This window comes from Alosa pseudoharengus, unplaced genomic scaffold (assembly GCF_046254945.1).
Source record: "Alosa pseudoharengus isolate Yale_2024_CS ecotype anadromous, Long Island Sound unplaced genomic scaffold, YU_APseudo_1.1 YU_APseudo_1.1_scf_8, whole genome shotgun sequence".
NCBI classification, from domain to species: Eukaryota; Metazoa; Chordata; class Actinopteri; order Clupeiformes; family Clupeidae; genus Alosa; species Alosa pseudoharengus.
Window position 1 is genome coordinate 11,639,579 of NW_027468870.1, and position 18,362 is coordinate 11,657,940.

The following is an 18,362-nucleotide window of genomic DNA, read 5'->3' on the forward strand; positions in this document are numbered from 1 at the left end:
ATACACGATGTGATTGGCCCTATCGAAGTTTAATTTTTCCAGCTCGCAAGCCAACGGAGAGTTGCTAGACTAGCCCGGGCAGCAAATTAAATTTGCTGCCGCTAGAGTGTGTCTAGATTTCTAGGCTAGTTGCTGTACATCTCTGCTAGTTAAAGGTTCAAGACAATTCTTCCTTTACTTAATTCCCTCTGAGCCAACAAGCATTCACAAAGAATGTATCTTCGCCTGGCAGTTGGTCTGATAAACAGCACTCAGGATCTATCAGCAGGAGCCTCTCCTTCATATTTCATCTCATCTCCACTACAAGCATCACTGCAGGCCATGACTGGTCGTGTTCGAACTAGAAGACTAATGACACTTCATAGGCAATCTGCTTTAGGGACTACAGGGTCTTCTTAACCTACATGCCTGTCGCTGCGACTGTTTATTTATTGGCTAAATGGTGGGGGCAATTTGATTGTCCATCTGTCACTCCTCAGAGCGGTGACCTCAGGCCACACGTGAGCATAAATGCTCCCGAGTACAGGCACAGCCTAGTGTAGCACTGCACAGTTCACTGCTATGGCCTCGACAGGTCTGGCTTAACTTGCGATGTAACTTTATCCTTTGGGATGTTTTTATTGAAAACGTCTTACACAATAGTACAAGCATGCATTTTTTATAGGCGTGCTCCCTGGTTGTCAGGCCCGTGGCCGCGGTGTTGTCAGCGCTTCACTGTACTAGTTGCTCTGCGGCGAGAACACTAGCTGTGCTACGCTCTCTGTCTGTGCCTCTGCGCTCTGCGCTCACATTAGGGTGGGATGAGTCACGCAGGTGAAATGAACCAATTGCATCTCGTCGCACTGCACTGTGAGCCAATCCCACACAGCGCTCCTCCGCGCAGGGCGGTCGCTCAGAGGGGTCATGGGAGGCTGTGAGAGCGGGAGGCCTTCCTGGGAGCCTTCTACAGAAGCCTCATGGGACCAAACGCAGTCGGCCCAGATCTGGCACTAATCTGGCCCAGATCTGCCCTGTATCACCGAGGTGTCGTGGAATTTCTTAAACAATAAACAGTAAAGTGTTTAAGATAGTCCAGAGTATCATTGAACTCTTTTATTTGGATTGCCTAATGCCAGGGAGTTGAATCATGAGACAGCTGAAATGAGGAACTAAAAGTGCCATGACATGCTGGGCTTGTCATCGAGCGACAGCTCTTCTTGAGGATCAAGCCATCTTGGTCTGAGTGTCCTGAGCTACTCTGTACATGCCTTCTTCCTGTCTAACCCAGTGGTGCATCTATTAGTTTAGTCTAATCTAATGTTAATCCAATGGTTTCAGCAGTGTGAGGGTGATGTGGAGTAAGGCCTAATGGACAGCACCCCCCAACGGTGGCATATCTTAAGTTAGTGATAGTGAGGCCTAAGACCCCATTTTGTTTGAACTTTTATTGTATGTGTGTGCAAGGTATTAAAGCTAGCAAACGTATGTAATACATAAGGCCTACATTAAAATACTTCAGGGGCAGGAACTTTAGCTGCACAAATGCACCGTGCATGCTTAAGGGGAGGGGGGGGCTCTTTATGGTGAAAATTGACCAAAGACTCCTGAGTTAATTTGTCACATGAGTCAAGATTCACGTGATGGCATGGAGTGTGGCAGGCAGCTGTGATCCAGTACTACAGCTGGTTTCTGTTTGAAAGCCCCATGGGGAGCTAAGATGACAGGGGCTGAACTCATTGTGTGAGAGCACAATAATCTACTGCTTAGTGAAGCCATTAGCTAAAGCAGCCAGCTATGTAGAAATGTACAGCTTCATCATTTCCACTCATTACGCACCTCCCTCTCTCTATCCCTCTATCCTACTCCCTTTTTTCTTACTCTCTTCTTCTATCCACTCTCTCTCTCTGCCTCTCTCCCTCTTTCTCACACCCCAGATTCTCTCTCTCTCTCTCATCCCTCCCTCCCTCTCTCTCTCTCTCTCCGCCTCTCTTCCTTTCTCACACCCCGGATTCTCTCTCTCTCTCTCTCTCCCTCTCTCTCTTCCACAGCCCCTCTCTCTTTCAGAGGTTGAAGTCTTTTTCACAGTTCTTTGGCCGTTACCTAAAGCAAGTGTTGAATATGCATGAGAGCGGCCTCCCAAACTGCTGCTCTCAGCGTTAAAGTCGGCAGGAAGCCGAGCTCAGCAGACAGGAAGAGTATGGCAGAAAACTTACAGAGGGAGAGGTGAGAGAGAGAGAGAGAGAGAGGAGGAAAAGAGAGAGAGAATAAACGGAGAGAGAGAAATCGACAGAGGATCCATCTCTTCTTGCCCTCCCTTTGACAGTCGGAGCCCTCTGCTCTCCGGTATGCGCTCGATGGCCGGACCTGCCCTGGCCGCACCAGATCCCATGCGCTTGCACGTGAACAGGAGTCAGGGGCGAGAAAAGCTGTCTTGTCCCAAAGGCTCTGGACGGTTGCCAAGCAACAGCTTGCAAACAGCGCAGAAGCAGGTTAATATTATGACACCCCCCCCCCCCCTCCATGTTAGGCCTTTAGCCACTCTGCTTCTTTGACTTCATCGACCACAGCCCAGCATTAATGACTCTGACCATGGTTACCACCTCTAACACAGCCTCTTCTCCATCAACTAGACCAAACATTACTAGTACCACTCTCACCAGCACCTCCTCCAGTCTCACCATTACAAATTCTGATAACAACATTGCCATGACACTAACCAGAACAGTGAAAGCATCACCACCACCAAAACCACACCAACACTACCCCAGCCACCCCACAGCCCAGCATCAACATCAACACTGTCACCACCATGACCTTGACCACCACCAACACCACTGACCAAAACTGCTCACTATCAGAGACGAGTAGTCATTGAATCTGTTACCCAGCAGATCATGTTGATAAAGTTACCCCGGCATTCAGCCAGGTAGGCTCTACATCTATACTGGATGAAAGAAAAGACAGAGAGAGAGAGAGACAGAGAGAGAGAGAAAGATCAGTGGATTAGTGATGTAATTAAATACATAATCAATCTGCTGCCAGAAATGTGTATTGTTTGTCTATTTCAAATAACAGGACACATCTCAATAGGAAACCTTTTATTACTTTTATATTTTATGACAAACATAGAGTAGTTTTGTGGTGAGTGCTAATAATGTTTATACACCGTCCATTTAGTATACCCCTCCATTTACACATAGAGAAGGCAATGTAGAGGAGACCTTTGTATTTCTCAGTCGAATGCAAAGTTTCGTACACGCAAACGCCACGGGCTGCTCCTGAATGAGGATTATGCAAGGCCCTTGACTAAATTGCATTTGGAAAGCAGACTCCATTAAAAAGGCCGATTTAGTCCAGAACTAGGGTTTAATCCCCGTCCGGGAATGCAGCCCTGTATGCAGCTGCCACTGACTGTGGGCCTACCTCTCTCCTGCATGGAGTCTGCTCCTCTCGTGTGTGGGGGGGGGGGGGGGGGGGACTTGCTTTATTTCACCTCACTTTGATCTTCCCTAAAGCTAGTGTGAATGTAGTTTTGACTCCTGAATGGAGGTTTGACTCCTGAATGGAGGTTAAAATATCAATTTCCCAGGTTAGTCTGGTACATCACCTGAAATACCTGCATTCAGCAGCATAATTAGACATTAGTACATTAGCAGCATAATTCAAAACACAAACAGCTTTACCATCATGTTTCCGGCCAGGAAAGATCATACCTGTAAAAGGTCTGTGCTGGCATCATCTTTTGATTTCCAGCTGCATTACTTTCAGGGAATGGGGTGTTCTTGCATAATGCATTATGCCCGGAATTTGACAGCAACTTAGATCTAGGGTTAAAGACCCTAAAAGCCAGTTCTGGTGGTATAGAACTAACTGTTCACGTGTATCTCTTCCAAGTGCTTTGAATTATATTAAGGGATAAACACAGATGTGAATGTAGAGACGGTTTGTTTTATTGAAGGCTGATTAAAGGTGAAGTCTTTGGTTTCCTGCATGTGATTCTCTCTGTCACTTCTGTAGGACCGTAGGCTCCTATCTCCACCTCCAGGAAATGCAGAATGAATTTTCTATTGTTAGATGACCATATGTGGGTGAAAAAAGAGATGTTTTTATACATGTACAAAGACATGTGCAAAAGATGTTTATTTGAAAACATTATTCACTCATCTGAATCATTTTAAGGGGCTACGGGATTTCATCTCGCTCGCTCGTTAATTTGACTTTTTTTTTCAGTCTTTTTAAAATAGACATGACATCATCCCTCTTTTTGTGTTGAGTGTCTCTCTTTTCTCCCTCCCCCCCCCATCTCCCCTCTCTCACATTCTCCCTTTCTCTCTCTCTGTCCCTTTCTCTCTCTGTCTCCATCTCTCTCTCTCCAGCTCATGCATGCTCTACCTCACAGATATATGGTCTTCGGGCAAAGTGCTTTTATTCTCTGGCCTATTTTTGTCTCTCTCCCTCATATTGCAGAGTTAAAGGGGAGTCGGAGATCGCTTGGCCAGCCATGTCTTCTTGGGAGATGAGATGGGTGGGGAGGAAATTCTTCGATGGTCGGCCGGATTTGATGTACCATAAATTCTGTTTGACTTGGCACATCAAACGCCCTGTTTTCAGTGCAGCCACAGGGCTTTATAAGCAGTTGCTATAGCTGACATGGCACTCATCTATAACCCATTACAGGCCAATTTCAACGAGCAGGGGGACACCGTGAGGCAATACCGCCTTGACCCATCTATTATACACATAATTATGAACACACACACACACACACACACACACACACACACACACACAGCAGTTACGTTAATTTGAGTCAAGTGTGTATGTGTGCTTGTGTGTGTGTTTGTATGTGTGCTTGTGTGTGTGTGTGTGTGTGTGTGTGTGTGTGTGTGTGTGTGTGTGTGTGTGTGTGTGCAGTGTGTGTGTGTGCTAGTGTTTATATGTGTGTGTGTGCGTGTGTGTGCATGTTTGCGGCTTCCTCTTCGCTACTGCCTGGAAGCATTAATCAAGGCCCTGCCAGTGTCATTGTTTACCGTCTAGGAGCACTATAACTATGCACTGAAAAGAGTCCATTAACAGTCCAAACAAGCGGATCACCCCGAGCCATCCGCCCCCCCCCCTGCCCCCCCCCCTCAGCCCCTCAGCCCCAGCTCAACCCAGCCTGTGAACGACGCTGGGAAGAGGCAGAATGCAAAATGCATGTCGTACGCAGATTCCTCTGCATAATTTCCATATAATGCCTTTACATGTGAAGTCATAAATAACTTCATGGAGGTCTGCAATCTAAAAATGTTTGGCTATGGACCTGAATTGAACTACATTAGTGATAGGAGGGTATCGATTTGAATGTGTATATGTGTGTGTGTGTGTGTGTGTGTGTGTGCATGTGTGGCCATGCATGCTCGGCCAGCATGCGTGAATATTGCAGCTCTGTGCCAAGTCACTGTAATCTAAAAAGTTAATATCTCATCTCAAACTTAATATCTCATCTCATCCCATTCTTACTGCCATCATTATTGCAGCAGAGGAAATAGTATGCGTTACACGCTAATGCTAAATGTGTGTGTGTGTGTGTGTGTGTGTGTGTGTGTGTGTGTCTGTGTCTGTCTGTGTGTGTCTGTTAGAGTGTGCATTGTTTATGTTTATGAGTGTGTGTGTTTGTCTATTAGAGTGTGTGTTATTTATGTCTGTATGTGTGTGTATCTCTCTGTCTCCATGCATCACTGTAGAAGTTGTGAGTAAGCCAGAGATCGATGATGTGCATTACAGTTTTCGACACAGCTTTGAAGCTTTGATCATCTCTCTTGCAGACTGCATATTCCTCCCTGCAACTGTGTGTGTATGTATGTGTGTGTGTGTGTGTGTGTGTGTGTGTGTGTGTGTGTGTGTGTGTGTGTGTGTGTGTGAGAGAGTGTGAGTGTATGTGGTGTGTGTGTGTGAGTGTATGCGTGTGTGTTTGTGCATGTGTTCGTGTGTTAACTCTCTTGTGTGTGTGAGCATGTGTAAGCGTGTGTTTGTGTGCATCAGCAGCGTATGCGTCTGTCTGGCAGTGTGTTGGAGGAAGATGAATCATGTGGCTGTGGCAAATTAAAGCATCCCACCATTCCTCTCCTTTCCTCCTCTCCTCTCCTCTCTTCTCCTCTCCTCTCCCTAACAAGCATTCTCCCTATGTCCTCTGTTGATTTAACAGCACGCGGATTAGCAAGAAGTGCCAGTGCTTTTATCAGATAATACAGTACTTGACTAATTTGGCTAAATTTCTGTTAAAACCACTCGAGGTGGCTAACGAGCCGTAGCCTCATAAACAGCCAGATGACTATTAGAGGGTGCCGTCTGTGTGCGAGGCTCTGGGTTTACAGCTCTCTTTTTCTGTTTTGCAAACTCTGTTTAATACGCTCCCTCGTCTGTTACCCCCCCCCCTTTCTGCTTTCTGCTGTTTTTCAATGCGCTGGATTATCCTTCCAAGAAAATTCGGATGATTCTTACCTAGCATTCGTTGCCTCTTTTGTCAAACACAGAACTGCACTCTCACCACTCTCCCTGTCTGCACGCAATCTCTCTCTCATTCTCTCTCTCTCTCTCTCTCTCTCTCTCTGTCACACACACACACACACACACACACACACTCTCTCTCTCTCAGTGTGTCTTGTCACCTTAGCTCTTCCTCATATTTCCTTGTCCACGCAAATGTCCCTGTCCTGTTAACCTATCTCACTATCTATATTTCTCTCTCTTTTCTGCTGCTCTCTCCTAATGTCTGTCATAAGAATCCATTCTTTCTCACTGATGGCAGTTGCCTACAATCAAATGTTGTATATCTGGTGTGAATAACAGTACTTTTATCGAGTAGTTTTGACAGCTTTCCAGAATTTGTGAGCATACTTTGGACTCTAGCAGAACAAATCTCTCTTTTGTCATGTTCTTCATCCTCCAGCTGTCACATTCTTCTTCTGAAACCCTCTCCTCTCTTTCCCTCTGTGTGTGTGTGTGTGTGTGTGTGTGTGTGTGTGTGTGTGTGTGTGTCTGCTCCTGTCCTACGTTTTCAGGTTTCCTCAGCACCGGTGACCAGTCCGCCAAGGGCAACTACGGTCTCCTGGACCAGATTCAGGCCCTTCGCTGGCTCAACGAGAACATCGGGCACTTCGGCGGCGACTCGGAGCGCATCACTGTCTTCGGCTCGGGCGCTGGGGCCTCCTGCGTCAACCTGCTCATCCTGTCCCACCACTCAGAAGGTAATGAGCTATCTTCATCACCATCATCATCATCATCATCATCATCATCCTCCTCATATGTGCCATAATAGTCTCACTGTGGTAGTCTTGCTTCTCTTTGCTGTGTACGATCATCATCATCATCATCATCATCATCATCATGAGAGGTTGTAGTCTCCCATACCTGGCCTTTAATTCAGATGTATCCAGTACATCCATAACACGCACTAGACTGAGGTGGGAACAATGGCAGCATTACAGCATTTGACATGCTGAAGGCTTGGAGAATGATCAAAAGTCTTTGACTAAATGGACTTGGAGGAAAAGCCTGTAGTTGTAGCCTTGCTAGCATTTGTTATCAACACCCAATTTCAATGTTTCCTTACCAGACTCGCATACTGCCAGCCACCATGAGACTAGTGCCATCGCAGCTAGCAGATCATAATAAACCTTAGAAGATTATTTGTTTCTATAAATATGAAAGAGCACATCAAAGCAAGACCAGCTTCAGGTCCATGACTGTGTCGGAAATGTAGGCCAATCTGATAGCACTGCGTGGGTGCTGATGCTGGAAAGAGATTAAAATGCATGTTTGCGAAGACAAGACTTAAAAAGGCAGATCGTAAATATGGATCTCAATGAGGGCGCGAACATGTAAATATTCATTTGTAGCTGCTACCAGCGATCGTTTAAAAATGGATGTTTGTGGATGTAGGTTCAGATTTTCGTATGGAAATTAGAAATATGGATTTGTGTCTGTGGGTGTGTGTGTGTGTGTGTGTGTGTGTGTGTGTGTCTGTGTGAGGTGGTGTTTAGACCAGGCACGCAGTCTGAAGAATCTAAATGAGAGGGTGTGTGGGCTCCTCCTGTGGCGAGTAAAAATGATTTAAAATGCGGAAGTCCATGAAACAGTGGTAACTTCCTAACAAGCTGAGTGTAAATATGGATGTTTTAGTTGGAGAGGAGTACAGTGGTGCAGTCAGTCGGGCTTAGAGGTGGATAGACTGCAATATAAAGAGCATGGGAGGATCACAAGGGTGGGTAACTGGAAAAGGCCAATTATTTAGTGTATGTATATTGTAAGTAAGTCCGCTTATGTGTGTGTGTGTGTGTGTGTGTGTGTGTGTGTGTGTGTGTGTGTGTGTGTGTGTGTGTGTGTGTCTGTATATGTGTGTGTGTGTGTGTCGGTGTGTGTGAAAAAGTGTAGAATGGATATTTTGTGTTAGGGTGTTTTACAACACAGAGAGAGCGGAAAAGAATGAGTGTGGATGTGAGAATAGATTCTAGTGCCGTGCAAATATGGATATGTATGCATATGTGTTTGTGGGTGTGTCTCTGTGTGTGTGTGTGTGTGTGTGTGTGTGTGTGAGAGAGAGAGAGAGAGGGAGAGAGAGAGACAGTGTGTCTGTGTGTTGTGGAGGTATTGAATAGCATAAAGGCACTCAGCCGCTGAGCGAACTCTTAATTGATTTCACAGGGAACGAGGCTGGGGAGGTAAGCAGTTCATGTGTGTGAGGGATTGAGAGAGAGAAATAGAGAGAGTGTGTGTATGTGTGTGTGTGTGTGTGTGTGTGTGTGTGTGTGTGTGTGTGTGCGTGTTTGTGTGTTGAGTGTGTGGGGGGTCTGCTAAATTATTAATATCAGACTCCGCAGATGAAAACAGAGGGACAGCCAGGCACTTTACATAACGTTGCCGCAGTTCTCCCCAGCCCAGCATGGCCACCTCTTAACAGCTGGAGCCAGAGCATGGCGTCGCCTTGAGCCGCCCCAAAGCCTCGTTAAGCGCCGCGCCGTAATGAGACGACCCGTCAAACCTGCCGCCTAGTCCCTCTGCTCGCGAGCGAAAGTCACACGGCATGCCGAGCAGCCACCTAACCCCCTGCCTGCTTCATATTTAACGCACCATCATATTAATGTAATGTATGTCGCCATATGGGCCCCTGGAAATGGGATGGTAGATAGATAGATACTTTATTGATCCCCAGGGGAAATTCAAGAAATTTCCCTCAAAAAAAAGAAAATCAAGACCCTGTAGTGTGATGGGGTGCAGGCGTGTCCAGTGTGTGGAGATGTATTGGTAGTGTAAGCGTTGCACGCTGCGGGGAGACCCTGAGTCTTGTCCGCCTGGAGCTGTGTGTATGCAGATGATCTCGTTGTTTCTGAGGAGTTGGAGAGCAATGTGAATAAATCAGTGTAGTCTTTCTTTGGAGGCTGAGAGTTGAATAACTTTTGACAGGAATATGCTAAAAGCCTGGAAAAACAGGCTTTTGTTCTGACCCAGGTAAAAGATCAGGTTTTTTGGTCTTACCAGACTCTCCTTATGCTCATCACCTGAGATCGACGACCTGAGATTTTTACCAAGCAAATCCACATGTAGCCTACAGGCACTACACAAACACACAAAATGTCTGTCACTTTCATTGCTGTGTCACATCTGTGTGTTTACGCTATTGCCATTCTTCCAGATTTGATTCCCTTCCATTGTTCTGAATATCTGATGTATACATCTGATCTGAATAACTGGTCATATCTGATGACAAAAATGGTGTGGGACAGTATGACACTCTTATGTTTTAGCTAACCGGTGTTCATATCAATATTGTTTCCACAGGCTTGTTCCACAGAGCCATCGCACAGAGTGGCTCAGCCATCTCCAGCTGGTCGGTCAACTACCGGCCTCTGGCCTACACTGAGGTCCTGGCGCGCAAGGTGGGCTGCAGCCACAGCGACACGGCTGACCTGGTGGAGTGCCTGCGCAGGAAGAGCTTCCGTGAGCTGGTGGACCAGGACATCCAGCCGGCGCGCTACCACATCGCCTTCGGGCCCGTGGTGGACGGCGACGTGGTTCCCGACGACCCGGAGATTCTCATGCAGCAGGTAGAGGAACCGCAGGTTCTTACGGGAACATCCACAAAAGAACTTGGTTGTGTCTGCATTTGTTTCTTGCTGAGGAGATAGATGTGTGTTTGTGTTCTGGATACCCACATCTCACATGCTGTAGGTATGATTGTAATGGCTATGTAGACCAGGTTGTTTTCTTTGACTCCCCAATCACTGTTCTGTTTTTAATGTCATGATTAAACTCATTTTTCATCATTTGTAATGTAGTCAGGGGAAATATGTTGGCGTCCTCTGAGGTCACTGGTTCGGTGTGTGTTGAACAAGCATACTAATGAAACGCTCCCTTGTTATATCGCAGTTTACAGAAAGAGCAATGGGGGAAATAACTAAGTACAAAGTGATCAAACATGGATTGAATTTAGCAAACAGAATGGTAAAATAAGGACATTCTCTGCGTTTGTGATATGCCGCTAGGGCGAGTTCCTCAACTACGACATTCTCCTGGGAGTGAACCAGGGCGAGGGGCTGAAGTTTGTTGACGACAGCGAGGGGGAAGATGGCATCTCCTCAGCCTCCTTCGACTACACCATCTCCAATTTTGTGGACAACCTGTATGGATACCCAGATGGTGAGAGACTGTGATTCGACTTCAGTTGTAAAATTATAAAACAGCACTTTACTTGCCTTTTGATATGAGAAGAAAGGGATAAGTCATCTTAATGGTTCAAACAGATATGATTTCCCTCCATGTCCAAATATTCTATTTAGTTTATGTGAATGTGTAAATGGAAAAGTTTGAGGTACTCTCACTTGCGCATGGGAACTGAGTTGAACTCAGCACAAGCAGAAGGCTTTCAATTATCAGACTCTGCAAGGCTGCAGTATAAATCTCTCACCGACGGCCATCTTCTCCCAGCCTGAGCTCAGATCTGCGAGAAATCTCCCAGCACCTCATTTCCTCTCACTATGTCTTAAACATAAACTTAGAGAATACACACACCTCTCTCTCTTTTCCCCCCTACTCTCTCTTTCTTTCTTACTTTCTTTCTGTCTGTCTGTCTATCTGCCTTGTCTTTCTTTTTCTTCATTTCTTTCTTTCTTTCTATCTGTCTGTCTCTATGTCTATTTCTTTTGCTTGTTTTTTTTCTCTCTCTCTCTATCTCTCTCCTTTCCTCCATCCCTCCCTCCCTGTCCTTTTAAGGTAAAGGCATCCTGAGAGAGACCATCAAGTTCATGTACACGGACTGGGCTGACCGCGACAACGGCGACATGCGCCGCAAGACGCTGCTGGCCCTCTTCACCGACCACCAGTGGGTGGCGCCGGCCGTGGACACGGCCAAGCTGCACGCCGAGTTCCAGTCGCCCGTCTACTTCTACACCTTCCACCACCACTGCCAGATGGAGGCGCGGCCCGAGTGGGCCGACGCGGCGCACGGCGACGAGATCCCGTACGTGTTCGGCGTGCCCATGGTGGGCGCCACGGACCTGTTCCCCTGCAACTTCTCCAAGAACGACGTCATGCTCAGCGCTGTGGTCATGACCTACTGGACCAACTTCGCTAAGACTGGGTGAGCAGCTGTCGTCTGCATTGAAACACACACACACACACACACACACACACACACACACACACACACACACACACACACACACACACACACACACACACACACACACAGCTATGGTTCTTCATAGGAAAAAAGCTTGTATGATTATACATTCTTGTCTGTTACATTTTGAAAACTCAGAGAGCGTTTTTACTGCGATTTGTTCCCCCCTAGTTCACCTATGCAGAATTCTTCAAAACAACCGTTAAATTTGAGTTGAGCTATGTAGCTGGTTTTCCAGAAAAGATTTCACACCAATTATGTTGTTACTTTTGTACTTCAGCTGAGCTATGAGCTAGACCATCACTCAAAATAATCTGAGATAATCTGTTTCCAGTGAAAAATGTTGAGTACTTTTAACATTAAGTATCTCCTTCTTTCCTTTCTGTTTTTCATCCTTTCTTTCTCTCATTCACTCTTTCCTTCTCTCTTTCTTTCTTTCTTTCTTTCTCTTCCTCTTTCTTCCTTTTTTTCTTTCTTTCTTTCATCCTTTCTTTCTCTCTTTCTATCTCTTTGTCTCTTTCTGTTATCATTTCTCTTAATATCTTCCTCAGGGACCCAAACATCCCAGTCCCGCAGGACACCAAGTTTATCCACACCAAGCCCAACCGCTTCGAGGAGGTCATCTGGACCAAGTTCAGCTCCAAGGACAAGCAGTACCTGCACATCGGCCTCAAGCCCCGCGTGCGCGACAACTACCGCGCCAACAAGGTGGCCTTCTGGCTGGAGCTGGTGCCTCACCTGCACTCACTCCAGGAGGACTACGTCAACCCGGCCGGCCCCACGGGACCGTACAAGCCGGGGCCCAACAAGGGCCCACCGCAGACCCCCGGCACCAAGCCCACGCGCCATGTGGCGTCCACGTACCCGCCCGAGCCCGAGGAGGGCTCCGACTGGCCGGTCTTCTCGCCGTTCCCGTCGGACACGCGGGACTACTCGACGGAGCTGAGCGTGACGGTGGCGGTGGGCGCCTCGCTGCTCTTCCTCAACGTGCTGGCCTTCGCCGCGCTCTACTACAAGCGAGACAAGCGGCACGAGCTGCGGCTCACGCGCCGCCACCGCCGGCTCTCGCCCCAGCGCGGCGGCATCGGTGGGGTGGGCGGCCTGGGCAGCGGCGGGGGCATCATCGGCGCCGGCGGCATCGGGGGCATCGGCGGCATGGTGGGCGTGGGCGGCGGCGGGCTGGGCCTCAGCGTAGGCATGCCGCCCCACAACGACCTGGCGCTCAGCCAGGAGGAGGAGCTGATGTCCCAGCTGCAGATGAAGCAGCAGCAGCGGGCCGAGCTGGAGCACGCCGCCGTCGCCACGTGCGCCGGCACGCCGCTGCCGCCCTCGCGCGCCGCCGCCATCCACGGCGACCTGGAGCCGCTGCGGCCGCCCGTCTGCCCGCCGGACTACACGCTGGCGCTGCGGCGGGCGCCCGAGGACGTGCCGCTCATGACGGCCAACGCCATCCCCATGATGCCCAGCACCGTCATGCAGCCGCTGCACCCCTTCAACACGTACCCGCCGGCCCCCGCACCCCCCACCTCTCCCCACAGCAACAACGCCCTGCCACACCAGCACTCCACCACCCGCGTATAGTAGCGCCACTCCTGGGCAAGTACAGGAGGAGGGGGGGTAGAAGGGCAAGGAACAACCGTGGGGCAGGTTGGGGAGTTAAATGCCCCCTTCAAAGCTCAATAAACTCCTGCAAATATAAGCGGAGACCCTCAACACCCCCCCCCCTCCCCCCGCACCCCAGCACCGCCAACCCTCTCAGTTCCCACTGAGTACAGCTGCACCCCCCCCCCTCCTCCTCCTCCTTTATGTACTCTAGAGAGACTGTATGCTCTCTGTTCTCATTACGCGTTTCCTTTGTTTCTTGCTCTCTCCAGCCACTGCCACCCACCGTCTGCAGTTTTTACACACCGGCCCCCCGTTTCTCTTTTTCGTGTTTTCTTTGTGTGTTGATCATTTCTCTCCCCCACCACCACCACGCGCCCGCCGATCACTCCTCTCTGTTCTTCTCCTCTTAGCTGGTCGAGGGAGGCGACACACACACACACACACACACACACACACACACACACACACACACACACATACACGCACACACACTCGCGCGCGCGCACGCACACAGGCAGATGGTAGTGCTTGACTCCTATTGGTGGAGGAATGCTCGGCTTCTTGTGGGTGGGCTGGAGAAGAAGAAAAAAAAGATCCCCCTTCTGCAGTTCACGTCTCCACGACTGTCTTGTTTCTTAATCTGTTTGCTTGCTTCTCTCTTTTCATATTTTTGTCCACTCTTTCGTCTATTCTCTTGGCTTTTCTCTTGATCTCTGTCCCCCTTTTTCTTCTCATGCATCCTATTCCTAGCCCTTATTCAGAACTCATTGTTTTGCCTATTTTGGAGTATTTTATAAATCAGACAAAACATCTTATATGTAAAAGATGTACTATCGATATCTTGTAAGGATATGAATGAAAAAAAAAAAGATATTCTAATATCTCGTTTTTACCAGCATTCTTGTGCCAAGTACTGTGATAAATGTCTTTTAAGACAATGTGTCCATGGACCAATGGGTGTGGATTGCCTGGACTGAATCTTATTTGAGAAGTTAGCATCATCCTAAAAGAAAAGTGCCAAACTTTTTTTCTTTTCTCTCATTCTTTCCTCCTTTTTATTTTTATGTTCTGCACTGTTGCTGGTCTTTGCTTTTGGGGGGAAGATTGAAATCTCGATAAATATCGCTCCATAAAAAATAAATATATATATATATATATATATATATATATATATATATATATATATATATATATATATATATATAGAATAATAAAATGTATTACTTGTTTGCTCTTTGGGATATTTGCATGATTTATTTTCCAAGACAGAATAGACAGACACCTGAACATAAATGTTCCAAATTAAAAAAGTATATGTTTTTTTTTGTATTGCATTTTGTTTTGCCTCTTTTTTTCTTGAGAGCTGGTTTCTTTTGACTCTATCTACAAAGCTTTGCACACTTCATCTTTTTTCCCCATAGATACGACACAACAATCTGCGAATTTTAAGCTGGTCATGATAAGAGATTGATTTATTTGATTTGACCTTTTCCTTTTCGAGGGTCCCAAGACCCTGAAACAAACAATGTGATCCTCCGTTTTTGTCATTTTGTCTCAGATGCTTCATGACCGTTAAGGGACGCATATCACTTTCAAGGTGTTACGGTTCAGCTTTTGTCCTTTCGGAACGTAACACCACTGAGCAGGTGTGTGTGTGTGTGTGTGTGTGTGTGTGTGTGTGTGTGTGTGTGTGTGTGTGTGTGTGCGTGTGTGTGTGTGTGTGTGTGTGTATTCATGCCTGTTCACAAGTGTGTGTGTTTGTATGTACGACTGGAACCTGTTCAAACAAGCTAACCTTTGACCGCTGAAGGACAAGGGTGACTCTCAGCGCTCCTGTACCCCTGACGGACACATCTCGTCTTATCTCTCTGGGATTTCCAAAGCCGCAGCCGCCCGAGTCAGTCTCCCTTAGTGTCCTACGTTTGCCCATTCCTCCCAAGTCATCTGTTTTTCCGTTTCTGAGGATGTTGAGGAGTGCAGAAGCATGGAGCGGGATGTGGGTTTTGATACATGGAGAGAGGAAGAGAGAGAGGAAGAGAGAGAGAGAGAGAGAGAGAGCCTTGTCTCCTTGTGTGAGCATAACAGACCAAGACACGGACTGTGCCGCTCCATCCACTGTGCCGCTTTCTCCCCGCAGCGAGGGGGGACTACTCTCCAAGGTCAGACTCACAGGACTGGGACACGTTGCTTTCCCACCCCCCTCCCCAGTGGTTCCTGACGCACAATGGGACATGAACCCAAAATGGAAGAGTGGAATGGGGGGGGGGGGGAGGGGGGAGAACAAAAACGAAAGCAAAAGTGGATGCAATGCTCTGGAGAGAGTTCAAAGGAAACACACAGGCAGAGACAGTGGTGGCGGTTTCAAACACCACATACGGTTATCACCGAATCCCCTGCAGTTTTTGCCCCAAGGGCACGTGAATGGCTTGAAAATCATATAATTCACACAAACCACATACACACACACACACACACACACAAACACACATACACACACACACACACACACACACACACTCATACACATGCATTCAGAGACCAGTGCATATTAGCAGTGTTTTACATCATTTGGGTTCTTTACTTGTCTCTATCCCATCCTCTTATTGGATATGCACTCAGTGGACAAACTGACACAGACTACTTTCCATTATTAAGGACATGGAAGAATGGCTTCATAGAAGGGCGGACAGAGATGAACTAGACACAACACAAACAAAAGAGAGAAATGTTATCATTAAATGAAACTGTACATTTTTTAAAATTGTAAGAGAACAAATAGTATTTGTAAATATTATGTTCATTGTTTGGTTTACAGTTGAATGGCCAAAATGTTTTTCCTTTGTAATAGGGGCAAGGTAACAAGTGTGCAAGTTCAGGGGCAAGGTAACAAGGTGCAAGTTCAGCCGGCAGGTTTGGCCTTCTCTTTACGGTTGGATTTTGTTTTTGTCTAGAGTCCATTTGTGGATTCTGAAACTCTTGTGCATCATGTTTTAGCTCTTATTTAGCTGAATGCTAAAATATACTATGAACTGGTGTTGTGTAACACGAGAACAAAGAAACTGATCCTACAGTTTAAGAACAGATCCCATCTCAGATGTGCAGAGGAGACGAGCAGAAACAAAAATATGGGAGACATTAAAGCTCAATTTAACACATATAGTAGACAGACAAAGTCCTTCATATTTTTGTGGCTTTTGGGGACTTGTCATGTCAAGTTGCTGCCATACTACACTGGTGAGAGACTCTGGTGTGGAGTGCCAGTCCTGTTTGGTGCTGGTCAGTACTGGTCAGTGGAAGAGAAACAATAAAGGAGCTCCCTTTAGTGGCCAAAGATCAAACTACAAACTGTGGTAGTGTGTGAGTGAGTGTGAGAGAGAGAAGTGGGGGGAAAGAGGGAATAGAGAGGAAGCAGAAGAGTGAAAGAGAGAGAGGCAGAGAGGAGAGTGTATCAAGGAGTTTGACCTTACTGTGATACTGGGTTTCAGCTATGTATTAGTGAGCACCATGTAGCAACCTTACGGACAGAGTGCAACTTGTGTTCTTCAGATGGTGTTCCTCAACACCATGTTGAGGTTTGCAACTTTTAGTGACCATTTTCAGGTTCGCTTTCAATTCAGAACACACGCTGACCACTGTGCAGTTCTCCTTGCTCTGGTTGAGATTCTTCGTTCTTGGCTCTAACCATTTTGGAAAACTTGTCTTTCATTTACTGTAATCACTGTAATCGAGTGTCTACATGCATTTTGGCTCATCATTTTTGTCATGGATTTTTAGCTTCTGGTGTTGCTGAGAGAAAACAAGAATAAAAAAACACACTCACACACACACACACACACACATGAACTTCAGCTGTCAGTATTTTTGTAAAGAGACATAGTAACATGAGGTGTAATGGGTATATGGGTCGGCATCAGTCACTGGAAGCACATTTGCACCGAATTTGAAACGGTGACCCTCTTACTCTTGCCTGATGTCCCCTATACAGTTAAAGGACACTGCATCCAAATGTACAACACAAACACTCGGTTGCCGCTCAAGACTTGCATCTGTTGGTCATCATTCTCTTGGTTTTTCAGGAACCAACTCGGAGGCTTTGAGACAAGGAAACGACGGACAATAACGGGTCTTAAGAATGAAGTCAATTTCTATTTCATATAGAGGCTATTACACACTGTATGTTGTGTACCTGAACTGGAGAACATTAAAAGACGTTATTGAACAAAATCACACCTCATGCTTGTCTCTCTTCTTTGAAGGTGGGGTATAAGGGGCATGCTGTGTATGTATGGGCATGTGTGTGTGTGTTTGTCTGGGTGTGTGTGTGTGTCTTAATGCATCCATGTGTGTGGTGAGCATCCTTTTGACTCCTCCGATTTGAAAAAATGCTCTGCCAAACGTATCTGATGATGTAACCTGGCAGCAATTCACCCGGGGGTCATGAATAAATAGTAAATAGTTCTCGATCAAAAATGCTACTCCTTTATCCGTCAGACACTACTCCTATGAGATGATCGGGAGCCAGCGTCCTCCAGACAGCAGCAGCCCAGTTCAAACCAGTGGGTCTCTGCAGCCAGGGACACACTTCTCCACATCCACTACTTAGGCCAGCAACACACAGCCACTTGCCCAAGGCAATGAAACCAAACATTGCTGCTGAAAATAGACCCAGGGATCACCGCGCAGAGAAGGGGGCGCATGCTAATGCAATGGCTGATCAATGGGCCATGTCCTTGTTGCATTTTGTTTTGTATTTGGTGGGCTGCATACATGTAATTAAATGCTTGCCTTTCATTAGCCGTAATTGTTAATGGCACACAGCTATGCTGATAGTGATACATGAAAATAAGCAGCCATGAAGGCGTCAGTTGGAAATGTGAAAATGCAACATTGTAGTTTGTCAGGAGTGTGCGTGTGTGTGTGTGTGTCTTTAAAGGAAATAATATGCCTCAAGAAATAATCATTCATATTTTGATCTGGTATCACATCAAAGTTGAGAGGAGACACGAACAGACTGACAAGAAAAGTAGAGAGTCTCTGTGCGAGCAAGTGCAGAATTGAGCCATTCATAGAAATGAAAACATGACAATTTGTCCCACTCTAGCGCATTATGCAACGTCCC

At 46.8% G+C, this 18,362-nt stretch overlaps 1 protein-coding gene across 1 annotated transcript in view; it reads left to right on the forward strand.

Annotated features, from left to right (window-relative positions):
- nlgn2b (neuroligin 2b) overlaps positions 1-13,219 on the forward strand; it is a 39,213-nt gene extending 25,994 nt beyond the window's left edge. The window contains exons 4-9 of the mRNA XM_076273631.1: positions 7,023-7,208; positions 9,799-10,064; positions 10,503-10,656; positions 11,230-11,596; positions 12,190-12,725; positions 12,834-13,219. Of these exons, the coding sequence (XP_076129746.1) occupies positions 7,023-7,208; positions 9,799-10,064; positions 10,503-10,656; positions 11,230-11,596; positions 12,190-12,725; positions 12,834-13,219 (1,895 nt within the window). The remainder of the gene's footprint in view (positions 1-7,022; positions 7,209-9,798; positions 10,065-10,502; positions 10,657-11,229; positions 11,597-12,189; positions 12,726-12,833) is intronic.
- Positions 13,220-18,362: the final 5,143 nt, after the last annotated feature.